This window comes from Hyperolius riggenbachi, chromosome 12, assembly GCF_040937935.1.
Source record: "Hyperolius riggenbachi isolate aHypRig1 chromosome 12, aHypRig1.pri, whole genome shotgun sequence".
Classification (NCBI taxonomy): domain Eukaryota; kingdom Metazoa; phylum Chordata; class Amphibia; order Anura; family Hyperoliidae; genus Hyperolius; species Hyperolius riggenbachi.
Window position 1 is genome coordinate 136,841,105 of NC_090657.1, and position 20,631 is coordinate 136,861,735.

Here is a 20,631-nt window from a genome sequence, read left to right on the forward strand (position 1 = left end):
TTCCGCACCCTGATTTACATTCTGAAATTTCTCATACGTTTTTTTTTGACAATTTGTGGGAGAGGTTTCACCACAATATTAGCCAGAAAACCCCTTTGATGATATTTTCGAGGAATAGTCAAGATAAATAGCTTTGTAAGAGTAGCAGCACTTGCAGGTACCCCCATTTTTTTGTTATGGCAGTTTATACATATTCACAAAATAACAGATTTGCATTTTTTTTCTTTTAGTCAAATTAAAAGGACAACTTTAAGAGTGAGGATATGGAGGCAGCCATATTTATTTTTAAACAATTCCAGTTGCCTGTCATCCTGCTGATCTTTCATATATCAGTAGTATCTGATTTTCATGCTTGTTCAAGATCTACAACTAAAAGGATTAGAGGCTGATGATCAGCAGGACAGCCATTCAATTAATGTACTTTAAAAAATAAATAAATATGGCAGCCTCCATATCCCTTTCACTTCAGTTGTTCTTTAAAGGGTACCTCTATCACTTTAACCGTAAGGCTGCATCTGGGCAGCTTTACATTGTGGTAAATAAGTTTCAGTTTTAAAGTAAATAAAGAAAGCAGCCTCCACATTTGTGGAGAATCACAGACTCACCTTAGATCACCTTTAATAATTGTTGCAAGGCAGTCCTCCATTTTCTGAAAGTAGAACTACAAAGTTTAGAAACTATGAAAGGCCCCAAGGGTTCAGGAGAGGGCTGTTTAGCAGAGCTTACGGCAGAATGGAGGAAGACAAGCTTGCAAGAATGTGGTCTTTTGTCCTTTATAAAATGATGCAGTCCTGTAAAGAATTGCTTTAAAAATGTTACAGATAAGTGGAAACATCACCTGAACTGGCTTCTTTTTGGCCCCTTCATTGTTCTCTTGCTCCTCGTGTTCCCGTACTCCTTGCGTCAGGTTGGTGTAGTTGGCCAAACCGCTAAGAAGTGATGAGACCATAGGACTTGTGTCCATCTCCTCCTGTAATTACAAGAAGTCAAAACAAAGCTAAACTTAGCAATGGTACAAAACTGGGAAGAGTGATGGAAAGAGGGCAAAGTGTATAAAAGCACAAAACAAATCAAAGCAAGCAAAACATTCTCTTTATACACAAATTTTCACTAACACAGAACGGGAAAAAAATAAGCATGGCTGTCTGGGAACCTCATGTGATGTCATAGCTGGGAATAATACTCTCCTCTTTCCTTCACAGGGTGTAGCTACAATATATTAATTAATTAAAAAATGATAGAAAACTGGATTTGCTATATTTTAAATAGAGGTTTACTGTAATGTATGTTAAATAGCATTCATGGATCATCAAGTGGGTAGGAATGATTATACAATTATATTATTCATAAATATTGAGTAGGGCTGTATTAAGAGGTTGGGCCCATGTATTCTGACTGAATTTTACACCTTACAGCTCTTCCCCTGGCCACCACTAACCCACATGATGGGTTTTAACACTGAACGGATACCTCAATGGAGCTCAACCTCACCTTGTGTGTGTGTGTTGGTATTGGTCAGGGGTGGAGCCCCATACTGATAGGTTTTTCCATCCTGCCCTCTAAACAAGCATGGTCGATAATGAGATAAAAAGACATAGGGGAACATGCAGTTTATCTTTTTATAAATAAAAGAAAAAAAATCTAAATGATTGACATGTTGATAAAATATTTGGGCTTGTAGATTTAAAACAGTTTTGTGACATTTCTATCAAGAAAAATATTTATAAAACTTTCCTGTACGATTTATAAGCAAAAGCAGCAACTGGGAACACATTGATGGCTAGAAATTGCATGGTAAATTATTGTAAAGAAGTACAGAGGCGCCACAAGGATAAAATATTCTAAAATCGTTTGAAATGTTCAGGAGGCGGTGGTGGACCAGCCACTCCAAAACAAACACAACGCTGTTGATTCAGGTAGTCACAATTTATTTACATACTCCTAGAAACAACTGGCAACGCGTTTCACGGGCACAGTCCCGCTTCATCAAGCAATAAACAACAGGAGTTTCACACAGCAAGGGGTCCAATATCAGCTTGGCACCTCTGGCTCTGTGATACTCCTGTTGTTTATTGCTTGATGAAGCGGGACTGTGCCCATGAAACGCATTGCCAGTTGTTTCTAGGAGTATGTAAATAAATTGTGAGTACCTGAATCAACAGCGTTGTGTTTGTTTTGGAGTGGCTGGTCCACCACCGCCTCCTGAACGTTTCAAACGATTTTAGAATATTTTATCCTTGTGGCGCCTCTGTACTTCTTTACAAATCAAGATATCCACCCATGGTGGAAGGGAGGTACACCCTCTTTTTCCTCTATCCACAGAGAGCGACATCTTAGTCCTGAGTGGGGACAGGCCTAATCTCCCCACCTGTCTGTACAGTGGTTGCTTTAAGGGCAACCCCGGTTTGTAAGTATAATACTTACTTTTCATAATTTCCTTCGGTTCCAATACATACTACACTATATTGGGCTCTCGGTTCTTTTTCTTTTATGGTAAATTATTAATACGCAATTGTGAGTACATGTGGCCTGTTTTGTTTAGAGTATTTTAGTAATAGTAATAAGTTTACATTTACACTGGCAATGATTGTCAGTGTTACCCCATATTTGTTGTCATCAGGAGTACTACGTCAGGTACAGATATAAATGTGTTCACATGGACATTTATACTCAACATTTGATTGGTGTGAACATATCAGAAAGCAACATTTTCAGCAACTCTGTGTCTCTGAATTAGGGATGAGCATTCTAAATCTGAACGCTGTTCCTTTTTTTTTTTCATATAATTTATTGAAGAAAAGAGAATGCCTCCATATACAATCAAAAATCTTCAATTTCCACCATAGAACACATTCCTCTTTTCCCCCTTTCTTCCACATTTTAACATACAGAAGAACCAAAGAAAAACACAAAAACAAACGCAAAAACATTCCCCTCCATCCTCTCCCTCCAAATCTGTACATCGAGTCTGTGGTAATGCCAGGGACATATTGCTGGAAGTTATTCCTGTGCAATGTACAGCGAGATCCAGACACAACAATAATAATTTTAGTTTATCACAATTTGTTAAAACACTTATAATATACTGTATATAACTAATTTGATGAGGATTGATTTGTTTTGTAAGTGAAAATTAAGAGATAGTTTAAAATGTATCTGCAACAAAAACGTTTTAGTTTTGAATTGTGTGGAAAAGGCGTTAAAATTTCTGTAGGGAGTTTTACTGCTGTCTATATCCTCACAGGGAAGATCACACTTGTGTGGCCACACCGCCTCAACACTGACATAATGGCCTTAATTCTGGTAGGGTTATCAAACAAATTACCTCATGTGAGGTATTGACATTTAGCAATTCTGGTAGGTTTTAGTCATGTTTTAACTCATGAGGTAATTTATGAGGTAATTTCCATACATTTTACTGAAAATAACTATTCTCATGGAAATTAGGGGGCATGTTAGCATATAATTTACCGATCAGTTTAAGACCTGCCTGTACCTGGATGTAAAGTCAATTTGTATGCATTTTGCAGTTTTTAGTGGAGTTCCTATTGCTGTTTTAGTGTCGTTCCTATTCAGGCTGTGTAGTAGAAAAGAATAGTAGAAATAAAACTTCAAATATTTACTGGATTTTTTTTTAATAAGGGATGCCTATAAATATACTTTTCATAGGTTGCTACATACAGTGGTTTGCAAAAGTATTCAGCCCCCTTGAAGTTTTCCCCATTTTGTCATATTACTGCTACAAACATGAATCAATTTTATTGGAATTCCATGTGAGAGACCAGTACAAAGTGGTGTACACGTGAGAAGTGGAATTCATACATGATGCCAAACATTTTTTTAAATAACTGCAAAGTGGGGTGTGCATAATTATTCAGCCCCCTGAGTCAATACTTTGTAGAACCACCTTTTGCTGCAATTACAGCTGCCAGTCTTTTAGGGTATGTCTCTACCAGCTTTGCACATCTAGAGACTGAAATCCTTGCCCATTCTTCTTTGCAAAACAGCTCCAGCTCAGTCAGATTAGATGGACAGCGTTTGTGAACAGCAGTTTTTAGATCTTGCCACAGATTCTCGATTTGATTTAGAGCTGGACTTTGGCTGGGCCATTCTAACACACGGATATGTTTTGTTTTGAACCATTCCATTGTTGCCCTGGCTTTATGTTTAGGGTCGTTGTCCTGCTAGAAGGTGAACCTCCTCCGCAGTCTCAAGTCTTTTGCAGACTCCAAGAGGTATTCTGTCAAGATTGCCCTGTATTTGGCTCCATCCATCTTCCCATCAACTCTGACCAGCTTCCCTGTCCCTGCTGAAGAGAAGCACCCCCAGAGCATGATTCTGACACCACCATATTTGACAGTGGGGATGGTGTGTTCAGAGTGATGTGCAGTGTTAGTTTTCCGTCACACATAGGCCTCAATTCATAAAACAGACTTTCCAGTGTCATTTCATAAAGCCTGTTACCGCATGAAAAACTGAAATTACCGAGCAGTGAGGAAAATTACCGACTTGGCAGTAGTTACCTCCAGTAAATTGTCAGCAAATGTCAATTCATAAAGCTTTAACAAGCGGTAAGCCAAACGATAATTACCAACACCTCTGGTGAGGTCTTAACAAGTTACTGACAGCTCTGGTGAGGTCCTAATAATGCAAAGTGCAGGGAGCCAAAGTCTTTGTGAGTCTGTGCAGGGAGCCGAAGTCTGTGTGAGTCATCTGTGCAGGGAACCTTCTGTGTGAGTCATCTGTGCAGGGAGCCGTCTGTGTGAGTCATCTGTGCAGGGACGTCTGTGTGAGTCATCTGTGCAGGGAGCCGTAATTACAGCTTGTAACAGAAGAGAGATATCGCCACACTTCTACTGTACTGCTTAATGGGCTGCGGTAACTTCAAAGGCAGCTGTGAAAATCTTTATGAATTAGCACACAAAGGTCTAAAATACCGAATGCGGTATTTTCCCTCCCAGATTTTTATTACCGCAAAGCCTTTTATGAATTGAGGCCATTGCGTTTTGCACTTTGGCCAAAAAGTTCCATTTTGGTCTCATTTGACCAGAGCACCTTCTTCCACATGTTTGCTGTGTCCCCCACATGGCTTGTGGCAAACTGCAAACGGGACTTCTTATGCTTTTCTGTTAACAATGGCTTTCTTCTTGCCAGTCTTTCATAAAGGCCAACTTTGTGCAGTGCACGACTAATAGTTGTCCCATGGACAGATTCCCCCACCTGAGCTGTAGAGATGGTCCGAACCTCCGTTTTTCGTTTTGCGAATCGCGAATGCAAACTATCGCAAAAGTTCGCGAACATGCGAACTTCCACGAACCGCAATTGACTTCAATGGGGAGGCCAACTTTGAAAACTAGAAACATTTATGCTGGCCACAAACGTGATGGAAAAGATGTTTCAAGGGGTCTTACTCCTGGAGGGGGGCATGGTGGAGTGGGATACATGCCAAAAAACACCGGGAAAAATCAGGATTTGACGCACAGCAGCGTTTTAAGTGCAGAAATCACATTTTATTGCTAAATTGGAGGCCTTAAGTGCTTTAAAACATCTTGCATGTGTATACATCAATCAGGGAGTGTAATTAGCGTACTGCTTCACACTGACAGACCAAAATCACTGTGTAACGCACCGCAAACAGCTGTTTGTGTAGTGATGGCTGTGGTGGACTGGTGCGCACCATGACCAGAGTGCAGGTGATGGCGGTTTTCAAGCCCATATGGTCAGGCTGAGCTAGCTGAATGACAGAACAACAGTGACTGAGCGTCCAGTTGATCAAATTTGGTCTGTCCACAGCGAAGCATCAACCTTATTATCTATCTTCTTGGGTCAGGTGTGCCCCCCAACCCCAACACACTTATATAGCCGTCGGTCATTGCTTCATTGTGATACGCAAGCCCCTTCACTGCGGCAAGGTAACAATCACGAAGGGGAATTAACACATGTACATGCCTTTTATTTTGTTGTTGCATCTGCAGTGCAGCCAAAAAAATTAGCCAAGCATGTACACGCACCAGAAAAATTATTATAGCGGCCGCTGCTAGCAGCGGCCTTAAAAATTCAGGAATCTGCCTGGTGTCCTGGTGGACCCTGTTGGTGGTGGCAGTCAAGCGGCCTGCAGACAGAGATGCTGTGTGAGGACCGACTTAGTCTTGGGGCAGGCAGCCAGTCACATGGTGTGCAGGCAGAGATGCTGTGCATGGGGACTGACTTAGTCTTCGGGCGGGCAGTAACCCTCTGGGATCCATGCCTCATTCATTTTGATAAAGGTGAGGTACTGAACACTTTTGTGACCTAGGCGACTTCTCTTCTCAGTGACAATGCCTCCAACTGCGCTGAAGGTCCTGTTTGACAGGACACTTGAGGCAGGGCAAGACAGAAGTTGGATGGAAAATTGTGACAGCTCTGGCCACAGGTCATGCCTGCGCACCCAGTAGTCCAGGGGTTCATCGCTGCTCACAGTGTTTACATCCACACTTAAGGCCAGGTAGTCTGCTACCTGCCAGGCCGAGACGTTGGTGGAGGGTGGAAGCGCTAAGGTGAGGCGTTGGACTAAAGAATGTCCGCATGTCCAACATCACAATGAGATCGCTAGAGTGTCCTGTCCTTGCTTGCGTGGACATGGGAGAAGGTTTACTGGCAGTGGTACCTTTATTCCGTTGTTCTGTGACATCACTCTTAAACGCACTGTAAAGCATAGTTGCCAGCTTATTCTGCATGTGCAGCATCCTTTCTGCCTTCAGATGAATTGGTAACATGTCTGCCACTTTGTGCCTATACCGAGGGTCTAATAGCGTGGCCACCCAATACAGCTCATTTCCCTTGAGTTTTTTTTTATACGGGGGTCCCTCAACAGGCTGGACAGCATGAATGACGCCATCTGCACAAAGCTGGATCCAGACGTACTATCCAACTCCTCTTGCTCTACCTCAGTGATGTCAGGTAAGTTCTCCTCCTCCCCCCAGCCACGAACAATACCACGGGAGCGTTGAGCAGCACAAGCCCCCTGCGATACCTGCTGCGGTTGTTCTTCTGCTGCCTCCTCCTCCTCAAAAAAAAGCACCTTCCTCATCATCTGACTCCTCTTCCCCACACGACTCTTCCTCCTCCTCCTCCCCTCTCTGTGCTGCCACAGGTGTTGAGGAAACATCTGGTTCTGATGAGAATTGATCCCACAACTCGTCCTCCTGTAACTGTTCCTGTTCACGCTCATACACAGCTTGATCCACCACTCTACGCACGGCACGCTCCAGGAAGGAGGCATACTGGATCTAGTCGCTGATGGCGCCTTCACTGCGACTCACCATGTTTGTCACCTTCTCAAACGGCAGCATGAGCCTGCAGGCATTTCGCATGAGTGTCCAGTTCTTCGGCCAGAACATCCCCATCTCCCCAGAGCATGTCCTTCTACTGTAGTTGTAGAGATACTGGGTGATGGCTTTCTCCTGTTGTGGAAGGCGGTCGAACAACAGGAGGGTCGAATTCCAGCGAGTCGGGCTATCGCAAATCAAGCGCCTCACCGGCAAGTTGTTTCTCCGCTGAATATCGCCCAAGCGTGCCATGGCCGTGTAAGACCGCCTGAAATGCCCACACAACTTCCTGGCCTGCTTCAGGACGTCCTGTAAGCCTGGGTACTTACACACAAACCTCTTGATTATGAGATTGAGCACATGTGCCGCCTTTCCCAAATTCAAAGCCAAAATGAGATTGCTGCCGTTGTCACACACCACGTTGCCGATCTCCAGTTGGTGTTGGGTCAGCAACTGATCCACCTGTTTGTTCAGAGCAGCCAGGAGAGCTGCTCCAGTGTGACTCTGAGGCAAGACATGTCTAAGATGGCGTGACACCGTCGTACCTGGCATGCAGCATAGGCTCTGGGGAGCTGGGTCTGTGTAGCTGGAGAGGAGATCGCAGCACCAGTAGAGTTGCGCTGCCACTCAGCCAAGGAGGAGGAGAATGACGACAGCGAAGAGGATGTAGCAGGAGGAGTAGGAGGAGAAGGTGAGAAGGTGACAGCAGGCCTGCCTGCAAGCCGTGGAGGTGTCACAACTAGGTCCGCTGCACAGCCACATACTCCCTGCTTGCCATCGGTCACCAGGTTGACCCAATGGGCTGTGTAAGTAATGTACATGCCCTGACCGTGCTTGGCAGACCAGGCATCCGTGGTCAGATGGACCCTTGACCCAACGCTGTGTGCCAGAGATGACACCACTTGCCTTTTAACTTCACAGTACAGTTTGGGTATCGCCTTTTTTGAAAAATAATTGCGTCCTGGTATCTTCCACTGCGGTGTCCCAATGGCCATACATTTTCGGAAGGCCTCAGAGTCCACCAGCTGGCGGGATAACAGTTCCGCCAAGCCAGCTGTCAGACGCCGGGCAAGGTGGTGACTGGCAGACATTGGCTTCTTCCGCTCAAAGATTTCCCTTACGGACACCTAGCTGCTGCTGTGGGCAGAAACTGCTCACGGTGAGAGGCAGAGTGGAGGAGGGTGGCTGTGAAGGTGCAAGGTAGAAAGTGGCTGAAGATGATGCACCTGAAGGAGGAAGAGGAGAAGGAGGGTGGCTTTGCTTTTGTGTGCTGCTTTTGCTCAGGTGGTCTTCCCATTGCAGTTTGTGCCTTTTCTCCATGTGCCTTCGTAAGGCAGTTGTCCCTACGGCTGTTGGCCTTTCCACGGCTCAATTTTTGGTGGCAGAGAGAACGGATGGCATTGCTCTGATCTGAGGCAGACACACAAAAAAATATCCACACCGCTGAGCCACCCTGGGGTGTGGGCACTATGGTGGCGTCAGCAGCTGACGTTGAAGGGCTTGTTGGCTGGCTGTCCATGGGTGGCGATACATGGCGCCGGACACTGCCACCAGCTGTTTCTGATGACAAGCTCCCCCTGCTTCTTTCAGGAACTGGTCTCCTACTCCTCTCTGACTCCCCCTCTGAACTGTCCCCTTGGTCATCTTGTCTTAGGAACCCACATGGCATCCGTATCATAATCATCCTCCCCAGCTTCTCTTGCCTCAGACACCTCATAAACTGCACCAACAGCAGGTACTTCATCATCCTCCTCCTCACACCTTACGTCCATAGTGTCGCCTAACTCAGACATATGAGGTGGTGTAACTTGCTTAGCGCCTTCATCTTGTAACAATGATGGCTGTGAATCAGTGATTTCCTGCGAAGTGTCAAATGTAGCGGATGTGGTACTTGGAGTAGCGCTGGTGGCTGCGGAAGATGAGGTGTTCTGTGTTAGTCAACCATGTCCTGACAATCTTGGGAGTTGATGGGACGTGGCTTCTTCTGAGCACTGTACTTTGGTCTAGGGCCGCACAAAATCACGTCAGCATGACCTCGAACAGACCTGCCGGGTGGCCTGCCTCTGGGTCTGTCTCTGCCTGTTGTTTTGTCCATATCGGGGGGATGAAGTGAAAGGTATGCACTGACTTGACTAATACAATGTGCAGTCACACAGGTGCAGTGAAAGGTATGCAGTGACTGATATACTGAACAGCGTGCGGTCACACAGGTGCAGTGAACAATTATGCAATGACTAGTATTACAAAATTTGCAGCTGTCACACACACAGGTACCATGAAAAGCTGCAGTGACTGGTGGAATATAACACTGCTTGCGTTCGCGTAGGTAGGTAGGTGCACTGAACAGGTGGGTATGCAGTGATTGGCATTACAAATGTGCAGCTGTCACACACAGGTACCGTGAACGGGTGCAGTGACTGGTAGTATATTACACTGCTTGCGGTCACGTAAGTGCACTGAACAGGTTACAGGTATGCACTGCAGTGATTGGTATTACAAATGTGCATCTGTCACGCACAGGTACCGTGAACGGGTGCAGTGACTGGTGGTATATTACACTGCTTGCGGTCACATAGGTGCACTGAACAGGTTACACGTATGCACTGCAATGATTGGTATTACAAATGTGCAGCTGTCACACACACAGGTACCGTGAACAGGTGCAATGACTGGTGGTGTTAACAATGCGTGCGCTCACGTAGGTAGGTAGGTAGGTGCACTGAACAGTGAACAGGTGCAGTGATTGGGATTACACCTGTGCATCTGCCTGTCACACACACAGGTAGTCGCTGAATGTGCTGGGCCTGGCAGTGGCACAGTAGGAATTACCACCAAGGGGCCAAAGGCCAGCTGCGACTGGCTGACAGGGCTGTATATAATGCAAGTGGGCCACACACAAAAAAAAAATAGATCACAAGAACAAGATTAGCTCTCAAAAGAGCTGTTGAGGGGTTTTAGCAATAAGAATCAGCAAGGAGCAAGCTAACAAGCCTACAAGAGCCTAACTAAGCTTTTCCTATAGCTCTCACTGCAGCAGCTCTCCCTTCTCTAATTACTGCAGGCACACAAGTGAGTGAAATGCCTGACGCTGCCTGCCTTTTATAAGGGTGGTGGGGCTCAAGGAGGGAGTGTAGCCTGATTGGCTACAATGTGCCTGCTGACTGTGATGTATAGGGTCAAAGTTGACCCTAATGATGTAGTATAGGGGCGGACTGAACATCCGAAAAAGCTTGCGGTTCTCTGCGATCACGAACCATGGCGAACCGTTCGGGCCATCTCTACTGAGCTGTAGATCTTTGCAGCTTGTCCAGAGTCACCATGGGCCTCTTGATTGCATTTCTGATCAGCGCTCTCCTTGCTTGGCCTGTAAGTTTAGGTGGATGGCCTTGTCTTGGTAGGTTTACAGTTGTGCCATACTCCTTTAGGATGTTTAAGGCTTTGGGAATCTTTTTGTAGCATAAGCCTACTTTAAATGTCTCAATAACTTCATCCCTGACCTGTCTGGTGAGTTCTTTGAACTTCATGGTGTTTTTGCTCCCAATATTCTCTTAGATAACCTTTGAGGCCATCACAGAGCAGCTGTATTTGTACTGACATTAGATTACACACAGGTGCACTCTATTTAGTCATTAGCACTCATCAGGCAACGTCTATGGGCAACTGACTGCACTCAGACCAAAGGGGGCTGAATAATTACGCACACCCCACTTTGCAGTTATTTATTTGTAAAAAATGTTTGGAATCATGTATGATTTTCGTTCCACTTCTCACGTGTACACCACTTTGTATTGATCTTTCACGTGGAATTCCAATAAAATTGATTCATATTTGTTGCAGTAATATGACAAATTGTGGAAAACTTCAGGGGTGCAGAATACTTTTGTAAACCCCTTCCCCCCTCAAAAAAAAAAATCTTCCAAAGACTATTGTAACTTATGGAAGACAATTAAAGACTGCTATAATTTATTTACTGCATGCTTACTGCTGATATACCTCATGTTTTACCTTACTTTATGCATTTACCTCATGTTCGGAAATGGAGAAAAATCTTTCAGAATTTCTAAAAATAGAGGAAAATACCTTGTGAGGTATTTTAACTACCAAAAAATATTTACCTCACATAGCTACCAGAATTGAGGCCTTTATGTTTGAGGGGGCACACTGCTTAATTACTATATGTTTTGAGAGCTCACTGTCTATTTATGTGTTGGAAACACTGCCTAATTTTGCTTGGGGACACACTGCTTTAATTATATTTGGGGGTACACTGCCTAATTTGTAACACTGTCTATGTTTGAGGGACACACTGTCTAATTGTGTTTTGGTTTTCGGTAAATATTCAGCCTAATTATGTTGTTGGTATGGTATGCTGCTTAATTATGTTATTTGAGAGGTTATGCGGCCTAATTGTGTTTTTTTTTTGGGGGGGGGGGGGGGGGTACATTGTCTGATTGGTGTGATATGCTGCTTATTTTTGTTGTTTAGAGGATTTACTGGCCAAGTATGAATGGTGAATATGTTGCCTAGTTATGTTGTCTGGTGCATATGCTGCCTAATTTTGTTGGGGGTGTACAAATCAGAGTCTAAAGGTAGCTATTGTGGGATAAACTGTCTATTTTATTACGTCTCATATGTTTGTAAGAAGCTACAGCCTGATATTTTCAGTTATGCCACCCAGCTGGAAAAAAATTCTGGGGAGAACGCTGCTATTTCTCTACCCACCAACTAATTACCAGACAGAAATAATTTTCAGTGCTATGATGATCAATATAATGAAAACCGATGTTTGGTTGTTAGTCTGTAACTACTTTTTACCTCAAACAAAGCCATGTTCTTTCCTGTGTCGACCTCTGAACTGTTGATAAATGGGGAGCTTTCCTTGGGATTTCCATCTCCTGAAAAGAAAAATGATAAACTTGAGGAAGTGGTTTCTTTAATCTCAGTTGCACTTTAAATATAACAGCAATAGCGTCTATCTCTTTAAGGGAGCCAAGCTGAAAACAATTAGCGGTTTCAGAATTTTACCTGTTTGTATTAGCTCCAGCTATTGTTCTCTAAAAACTGCTATACAAAAGTAGGGATGGGCAATGAGATTCAAATTGTTTTAAGTTGATGCAGGATTATGCAAATTTATGCAGCTGAAAATTGGCCAACTGGCAGAAAAAAAATGGTGCATTTTCATGTGACATACATTTGCATACAAAATTTGCATGCGCCTGATTCAACTTGGAACGATTTGCATCTCATTGACTAATCCTGGAAAAAATCTCTGTCTTATGGTACCTGACCACAACGAATGCTTCCATGACTTCTGAATGAGCAGGTCATCAACGTCTTTTTTTAATCCTTTTTGTACTGTCTGTATTCTTATTGTGTACATAGCTACCTATCAAGGTGGACTGACACAGCAGACTGGGGAGAGAATTATACCACACAACAGAAGTTTGTAGGAGGTGAGGAAGTGTCCTGCAGTTTTAGACATTTCTATATCCGCTGTATCCGGTTGTTTAAAAAAGCTTAAACAGATCACATAGCCACTACTTTGAGCTAAGGAACAAGTATTATTGTTTTCTTTAAATGGCAAATATATATTGTTTACCATAGACCAGATTTAAGGGAGGTGTGCAAATAATTCTGGAAAAGGTTGATAAACTTAAAAAGCATGCAGTACAAAAACAAAAAGCTCTAAGGGCTCTTTCACATTAGGGCAGATTTTCTGCGTTTCAACGCAAAGGATAAAGTTTGCGTTACCCAAGGTGAAATGAAAGTCCATAGACTTTCATTTTAGCTTTCACATATAACGCAGCCTTTTTGTGCGTTGCGTTCCACTGCACCCAGGCGCAGTTTTTTGGCCAACGCTAGCTTTATGCGTTACAATGTTAGTCAATGTAAAACGCACACTATGCGCGTTTTTAATCCGTTAACGCAGGCAATCAGTCCCAGAATGCAACAGAGGAACAATGTAGAAAGTTGACAACTAAAAGAAAAAAAAAATACCTGCGTTTTTCTATGTGCAGTAACGGATTGAAAACGGATTAAAAACGCACACTAACTGCAGTGCAACGCATATCAAAACGCAGTAAAAGGCATACAACAAAACGTATGCTTTGAGCGTTCTCCAACGCAAGCTCTGATGTGAAAGAGCCCTAAGTAGGCCAATGGCAACAAACTTTTCTGTAAGTACTGTAATAACAAAATCTCAAATCTGTACGCATGTCCCTGGTGAAAAAAGTAACAGACCCCACTTCTTACTTCTACTTGTGTATAATAATATCTCTGATTATCTGATGTCAAACATAGTCATCAATGAAACCATATACACCCTCTTTCATATGTAACGTTTTACATATGAGGGTAAAAAAAATTGATCCTGAGCATTTAGGTAATAAAAAATACAGAGACTAAAATGCAATTTTTAATGCAAAAATGTGAGTTCATCCCTAGCCCCAGCAAACTCACCCCAAAGTCTGGCTGCACAAAGCTCAAAGAAACCAAAAAAATCCAAGAGCCACATCTCAGATTCTACACACCTTAGTTTACATGTTAAATATGTAATGATAGTACAATAAGAAAAAGAGTAAAATGTGCTTGCTTGGAAGGGTTACCAAGAGAAAGTCTCTAATCTTAAAAGAATATGGCACCGTGGTTAAAGTGTGCAAGGGTGCATCTGAACAAACCACAAGACTCCTGAAAAGGTGTACTTTGGACAGAGAAGACCAAGTTGAGAAATGTAAATGAAAACGAAAATATCAGAAAAAATCACCTCATACAACCATCAAGTGTGAGGGTGCATAGGTGAGGATTTGGGCCACGGGATCAGGACATCATGCGGCTATGAATTCCTCTCTACACTAAAGTATTTGACAATCCAATGTGAGCGAGCTAAACCTTGGCAGAAATTGGGTTATGCAACATGTCAATGATCCAAAGTACATCGGCTAATCTACAACAGAAAAGCTGAAAAGTAATAGAATCAAACTGTGGCAATGGCCCAGCAAAGACCAGACCTCAACCCTACTGAACTGCTGTAGTGGTACCTTAAGAGCTGTGGATAAATGAATCCTGGCAATTTATAATGAACTGAAGTAATGTTGTAAATAAAATTGGGCTAAAAATCCTTCACAATGATGTGAAAGCCTCCTAGTAATAGATACATGTTTTTTTAAGTAATTGCTGCTAAAAGTAGCCCTACAAGCTACTGAATTGCAGGGTGTATGTAGTTTTCACACATGGCTTCTTCATTTTGACTTTTTTTTTTTAATTAGTAACACAGTGGATTCTGTTGTAAGTTTTACACGACAGGTTGCATTCAGATAATTTTAGAACCCACTATGGGTCACAATTTTTTCTTGTCTTGGTACCTTATGGCCATAGAATCTGAAGAGATTGGAGATATAAAGTATCTCCAATCTCTGTACATGACTGTACATTATTTAAGCAGCAGCTTAAATAATGTAAACAGCAGGTGCAGCCCTGCCCCTTAGATCTGCTGTTAACAGTACATGGCTTCAAGACACAGCCAAAATTTTAAAATAGGAGTTTCAGCTGCAGAAGCCGTGTGTGACATACAAAAAAAGGTAACATTTAGGCACTTGGCTTACCAAGCTATCAGATGATCTATTTAACTCTATGCCTGAAGTTGTCTGCATGCTTCATTGGCTGCATGCTTTTTACAGGTCAATGATTCACTGTGCAGTGAAACCATAAGGAAGACAGAGACCTAGGAAGTTCTGACAACAGTGTATTTATATCTGACATCTATTCATGCTACAATAGAGCTTATTTATCAAGGCAGGTACAAACCAGAACCCTTGTTAAGTTAATATTTAAAGCTGGATTGGTTGCTTGTGGCAACTATTTCACTTTCAATCCAGTTTTATAAATGACTCTCCTCTCTCTTAGAAGATTACTCTAAGTATGTGTTGCTGCTAGCATCTAGTGATTTGATTAGAGCAGTATCACCCACAGGGCAATCATCAGTTTCTATTTTTATGCAATACGATCAGAATAATCTTATCGAATATATGATCATTCAGTAAAAGTTGTACCATTAATGAGCACCTTAAACATATCACCACTTTGAAACCAAACCAAACTTGGGCCTTTTTTTCTCTTACAAATGGTCACTTCCAATCCAACACTACATTCAAACAAAGGGACATTTGGATCACAACTTAACCTTCCTGGAGGTAAGCATGTGCACTACTCCGATCGCCGCCGCTCCGTGCCGATTAGCCGCCGCTCCGCCCCCCCCCCCCCCCCCCGACCCCGTGCACGGCCTGACCAAACAGTGCCAGGCAGCGCTGAGGGGTGGATCGGGACTCTCTTTGACGTCACAACGTCGATGACATCATCCCGCCCGTCGCCATTCAAAACGGAATTTCCGGACGGGCGATCGAAGAGGGTAGTGGGATGCCGCTGCACAGCGGCTGTCATGTAGCTAGCGCTAGGCTAGCTACATGTTTAAAAAAAATTTAAAAAATAGTGCTGCGCTGCCCCCTGGCGGTTTTAATTAACCGCCAGGAGAGTTAAAGAACCACTATCATGAAAAATGCTAAATTGTAAAATACATGCAAACATATAAAATTTACATTTCTCCAAGAGTAAAATGAGCTAAAGATTACTTTTCTCCTATGGTGCTGTTTGACAGATTTGACAGGTTTTAGATTAGTCCAACTACTCATGGGGATTCAAAGGATTTTTTGTTATTTTCAAAAGCACTTACTGGACAGCAGCTGCTTAGTTAAACTGCCAAATAATGTGCAAAAAGATGTGAAGGATGACCAGCATCATTGTATGGATCTTTTGTATGGAGTGTTTCCATAAAGAATAAAATAATGCTGAGAATCCCCCATGGGGAGATGGACTAGTACAAACCCTGCCAGATATGTCAGATTTGTAATGCCTATCTTAAGTGAAAGCAACATCGGAGAAAAGTAATCTATAGCGCATTATACGCAGGGAGAAAAGTACTTGTAATATGTGTTTTTGCAAGTATTTAAAATTGTTAAATTTTTCAGGATAGTGATCCTTTCAGGGTAATTTTTGTAGCCTATCAAAGTGCTGTTCAGTTCATCCACCTCAATGAATCAGATCACCATAGGTAAATATGGCCATCTTAAAGGGATGAACTGATTTTAAAAAAAATAACAAACAATTCTCTATAGCTAAGCCCCATAAACAACAGTACACACTCAGAACAGGTTTTAAAGGATAAGTATATTCACAAAGATAACCCCTCATAGCATAGCTATTAAAAGCCCTTAAAGAAGGATTGTCAGCCACACAATCAAATTCCATTTACCCACTGCTCTGTGTTTAATATGCAGCCTGCAACCTTACCCTGCATTGTAAGCACTTCAATCTATTCAGAAATGTTTCTACTGTAATAAATCTTATCTCAGTCATCCTGGCTATATTTTTGCCATTGCCATTGAGAAGAAAGCTTGTCATCACACACATTCCTGCTCCTCACCGATTGGCTCAGGGCAGTTCAGTGAGCTGCTGAAATCTGATCTATGCTATGCTCACATGTGTTTACAAAGCAAGCTAGCTATAACAGTGCAGTTCCTACATGAAAAAAATAAAGGAAGAAATTACATCAGGAGTGGCTTCAATTAGAGGGACTCAAATTTGAAAATGCAAGGAACACAATTTTCTTTATTTACTATATAAAATTCACTGATAACAAAATGTGGACAGTACAATACATCTTTTATGTAAATAGAACAAGTAGTTATCTACTTATATATGTGTTTTTTTTCCCCTGGGATAGTATGGCAATCCCTGCTGCTTTAACCGCTAAAGTATGCCCCTCGCTTCTTTCATAGACAGGCAGTCACCAGTCATTCTGAAAGGATGCCCCTGTCCCAGGGCCGGATTTACCATAAGGCTCTGTAGGTGCATGCCTACAGGTGCCTTGTGTGGCAGAGGCAGCTCCCCTCCCTTCTCAAATGTCACCTCTCTCAGCAGAGCCGGTGGGCGATGTCACTCACTACCCAGTACCAGTCCAGCAGCCGCAGGCATGTAGCCAGCGGAGATCTAAGGCTTAATTAGTGCCTCCTGTGAAAGTGAGAATAGCGTGGTGGGCGGTGTGTGAGTATTGCATCCTCCTCCCTCTGTCCCTGCACCAGCAGCAGAGCGGATCAGTTGTGCTCTCTGGCCATACACACTGCCATTTGCCTCCTGCTCTTTTCATCTTGGTGGGCTTGAGGCAACTTAAGGTGGTAGTTGTATGTAGCCCCCGATTGTGGTGTGTAGTCATGTCCCCAATTGTGTGCAGCCTGTTTTGTAAGGTAACTAGGACCATATATATATATTTGTTCAAGTAGAGGGGGTCTCATCCAAGATTTTGCTGGTAAAGCACTCTTTTTAAATTACACTGCTGTTAGGTACCTGTACATTTAGCACTTTATGTCATACAAGAAAATAATGGCTGAGAATGGGGATGTGGCCTGTGCTGAGGGGCGGAGTTTAGGGCGCTAGCATCTCTGTGCCTACAAGATCCTGAAGTGTAAATCCAGCCCAGACTGGTCCTTTGAGACTTGGCCGCACCACTCCATATGGCTTTACATGCAACAGGGTGAGCAGTAGAAACAATGAGGAGCACGGCACAGGGCACAAGAATAACTGTACTTGATTTCTAAGTACAGTTACCCTTTAAATTATCCTCTCCAGAACTAAAATAACATTTTTTTTCTCTTTGTAGGTGAGCTTTAATGATGGGAATTAGGCTTGCTCTCTCTCTCCCCCGCAGAAAAGAGCAGCATGATAAAACTGCTGCTCTACTAGGACATTAATGTACGTGGTGTAAATAACACAGGCTACAAAGACAAATACCTACTGGGGAGCACTAGCAGGAAAGGTCAGCTCTGAAGTTGGTCTGCGGGAAGCTCTAGAGCTATAATAACAACATGAATGTAAGTGGAGTGCACCAAGCACATGAAGCAAAGTCTCCCTGCAGAAACGTAACGGCATCAGGCTCACGTTGGGTGAGCGCTGAGCTCTCTCCTTGATGAGCAGAGAATCAATTAAGACATTCAACTGCAATAAGGCAGATGAATGAGCAGACGGGATCTGCCAGAAACTCCCTGTATGTTGTCATCACCATCCTCATCATTCCCCTGATAACTACCATCACGCAGCTTCTTCATCCCATTACAAGTGTAGCACTTCCCTGTCATTATCCACAGCTATCATTACAATTAAACAGGGACTGTGGATATTCCCTCCGTCTTCACTAAGCTAGATTCCCTTACTTAAATCCCTGGAATCACTCTTATGCTTTCTCGTAGTTTTAATAAGCAAACTTTAGAAAATAAATAAAAATGTGAAGTGAAATGCCCAATAAATTAAAGAGAGGAAAAAACTTTTAGTTCATATCCACACACTGCAACTCACATTGTTTGAGAACACAACCATTCCACAGTGTCCTTGAGAAATACAGGCTACACCATTACTTTAAAAATTGTATGACAAAAAAAAGGCCATTTGCAACCAGGCTAGATTTCCAAAATTTGCATTAAAAAAGTCCTTTCCTGACAACAAATTTCTTGAATCCAACCCCCCCTTTAGTTGGCTGGCTGATGAAGATGTTATAAGTCAGGGCTACATGGATGGTGATATAATAATGTCAGAGAGTGGCAAGAACAAACACGCTTTATTGGTGCAGTAGATTTTTATCATTAGTTTAAAGTGATTAATTTGCAGATTCATGCATATGAATCCACGATTATATCTTGAAACAGAAGGATTCTTACCCTAAAAAAATCTGTTCTGTCTTATTCAATCATTATGAATAATTAATGCACGTCAGTCAGGCCTAGTACTGATTACTGGTTGGAGAAAGATCTCACGAAAAGCGAGATCGCCCTGCAGTGTGTGTGGGAGAACACTGACTGTGTATGCGGGGTTTAACTCACCTAAGCTGGCGCCTCCTCCCTTCTGATATGCTCCTTGCTCCATTCCATTTCACTTATCCACCTTCAGAGTGGAAGTTTCGGTTAAAAGGTGGAAGTGTAAGAAGATGGAATGTGGCATGGAGTACATCAGAGGAGAGTTGGTGGCTTCGTAGAGAGAGCCCACACATATGCAGTCCATGCCCTCCAAACGCTCTGGTATGATCCCGCTTTTTGTGAGATTGTTCTCTCTCATCCCTATCACTCCTCCCCATCTGATGGCTTAAGCTGTCTTCTATCCACCAGGCCAGCAGGAAATATCAGAAGGGAGATGTGGACAGCGTTCATGGAAATCAGTAAGTTCAGTTGTGACTTCACTAGAAGTTGTAAGAACTGCAGTATTTTCATATGGCTGTATAAGACTAAATGAAAGGTGTTCAGGGCTGAAAACAGAACCTGTCCTGTTATCAATCACTTCTTTTTCAGGATACATCAGTGCATTTATATTCATGATTCTAGTACAGTGTGACTTTAATCTCCCAGGACATAGAATGAGAAAACAAATCTGATCTTCAAAATAACTAATTGTTGAGCAATACATTTCCTTTTGTGCTCCAGTCAATGAAGAAGCACACAGGAGATTAATTATACTTTCTGCTACGTAGTCGAAATGTGGCACTGACAGATCGTGGGTGATCAATAGCTCAATTCACAACTCAAATCTGAAGGAGCGCTCATTCTCAACCATGGGATGCAAGCAAAGTAATCAAATTCAGGACATTTTAATTGCAAGACTGAGAAATTAAAAACTGCATGTGTAACTCTAGGACAGGGCTGCCCAATAGGTCGATCGTGATCTACCGGTAGATTGCGATCGCCTGATTCGTAGATTGCGGCCTCATGGCCACGTCACATTGAATTTTGCGGCCAGCCGCTGTAGAACGCGTCCTATCAGATTTTGCTGCTGGTCGCTGATAGCACGGCCAATCAGGGGAGGAGAGAGGTGCGGTTAGAGGCCAGGGGCGGCTCTGCCCCCGGCCTCTAACATTTCTTGGTTACAGCTGATACAATTCCTAAAATAAATCTGCACAGATTCTATTTCCTGATTCATGGAAGCAGACATATTGTTTACAGCCTGTGCTAAGTTATGCTATTAATCATATGGGTCATAAATAATAAGAGTATCTGAGCAAGTCCACTTCCCCAATAGGATTCTTCCTTTACACATCTCTACCACTACCTTCCCACCCTCCCTACTCTACTGGTATGACATCTGCACAGCCTAAATCTAAAGCATAAGAAACATTATAAAGTCAAAAGTTTTATAAGGAGGTAGAATAACTAAAATTAGAATGTCAGAACTGGTCAATAAAATAAGAACACTTATCCAGTATAGTTGTAACTTTAGTACGCCAATATTCAGGAGC

At 42.8% G+C, this 20,631-nt stretch overlaps 1 protein-coding gene across 4 annotated transcripts in view; it reads right to left on the bottom strand.

Moving 5' to 3' along the window:
- The window catches only part of SLC12A5 (solute carrier family 12 member 5), a 223,109-nt gene that overhangs the window by 153,878 nt on the left and 48,600 nt on the right, over nucleotides 1-20,631 (bottom strand). For all 4 annotated transcript variants that reach the window (XM_068263355.1, XM_068263356.1, XM_068263354.1 and 1 more), the window contains exons 2-3: nucleotides 12,123-12,202; nucleotides 839-970 (exon numbers count right to left, since the gene is read on the bottom strand). In XM_068263355.1, the coding sequence (XP_068119456.1) occupies nucleotides 839-970; nucleotides 12,123-12,202 (212 nt within the window). The remainder of the gene's footprint in view (nucleotides 1-838; nucleotides 971-12,122; nucleotides 12,203-20,631) is intronic.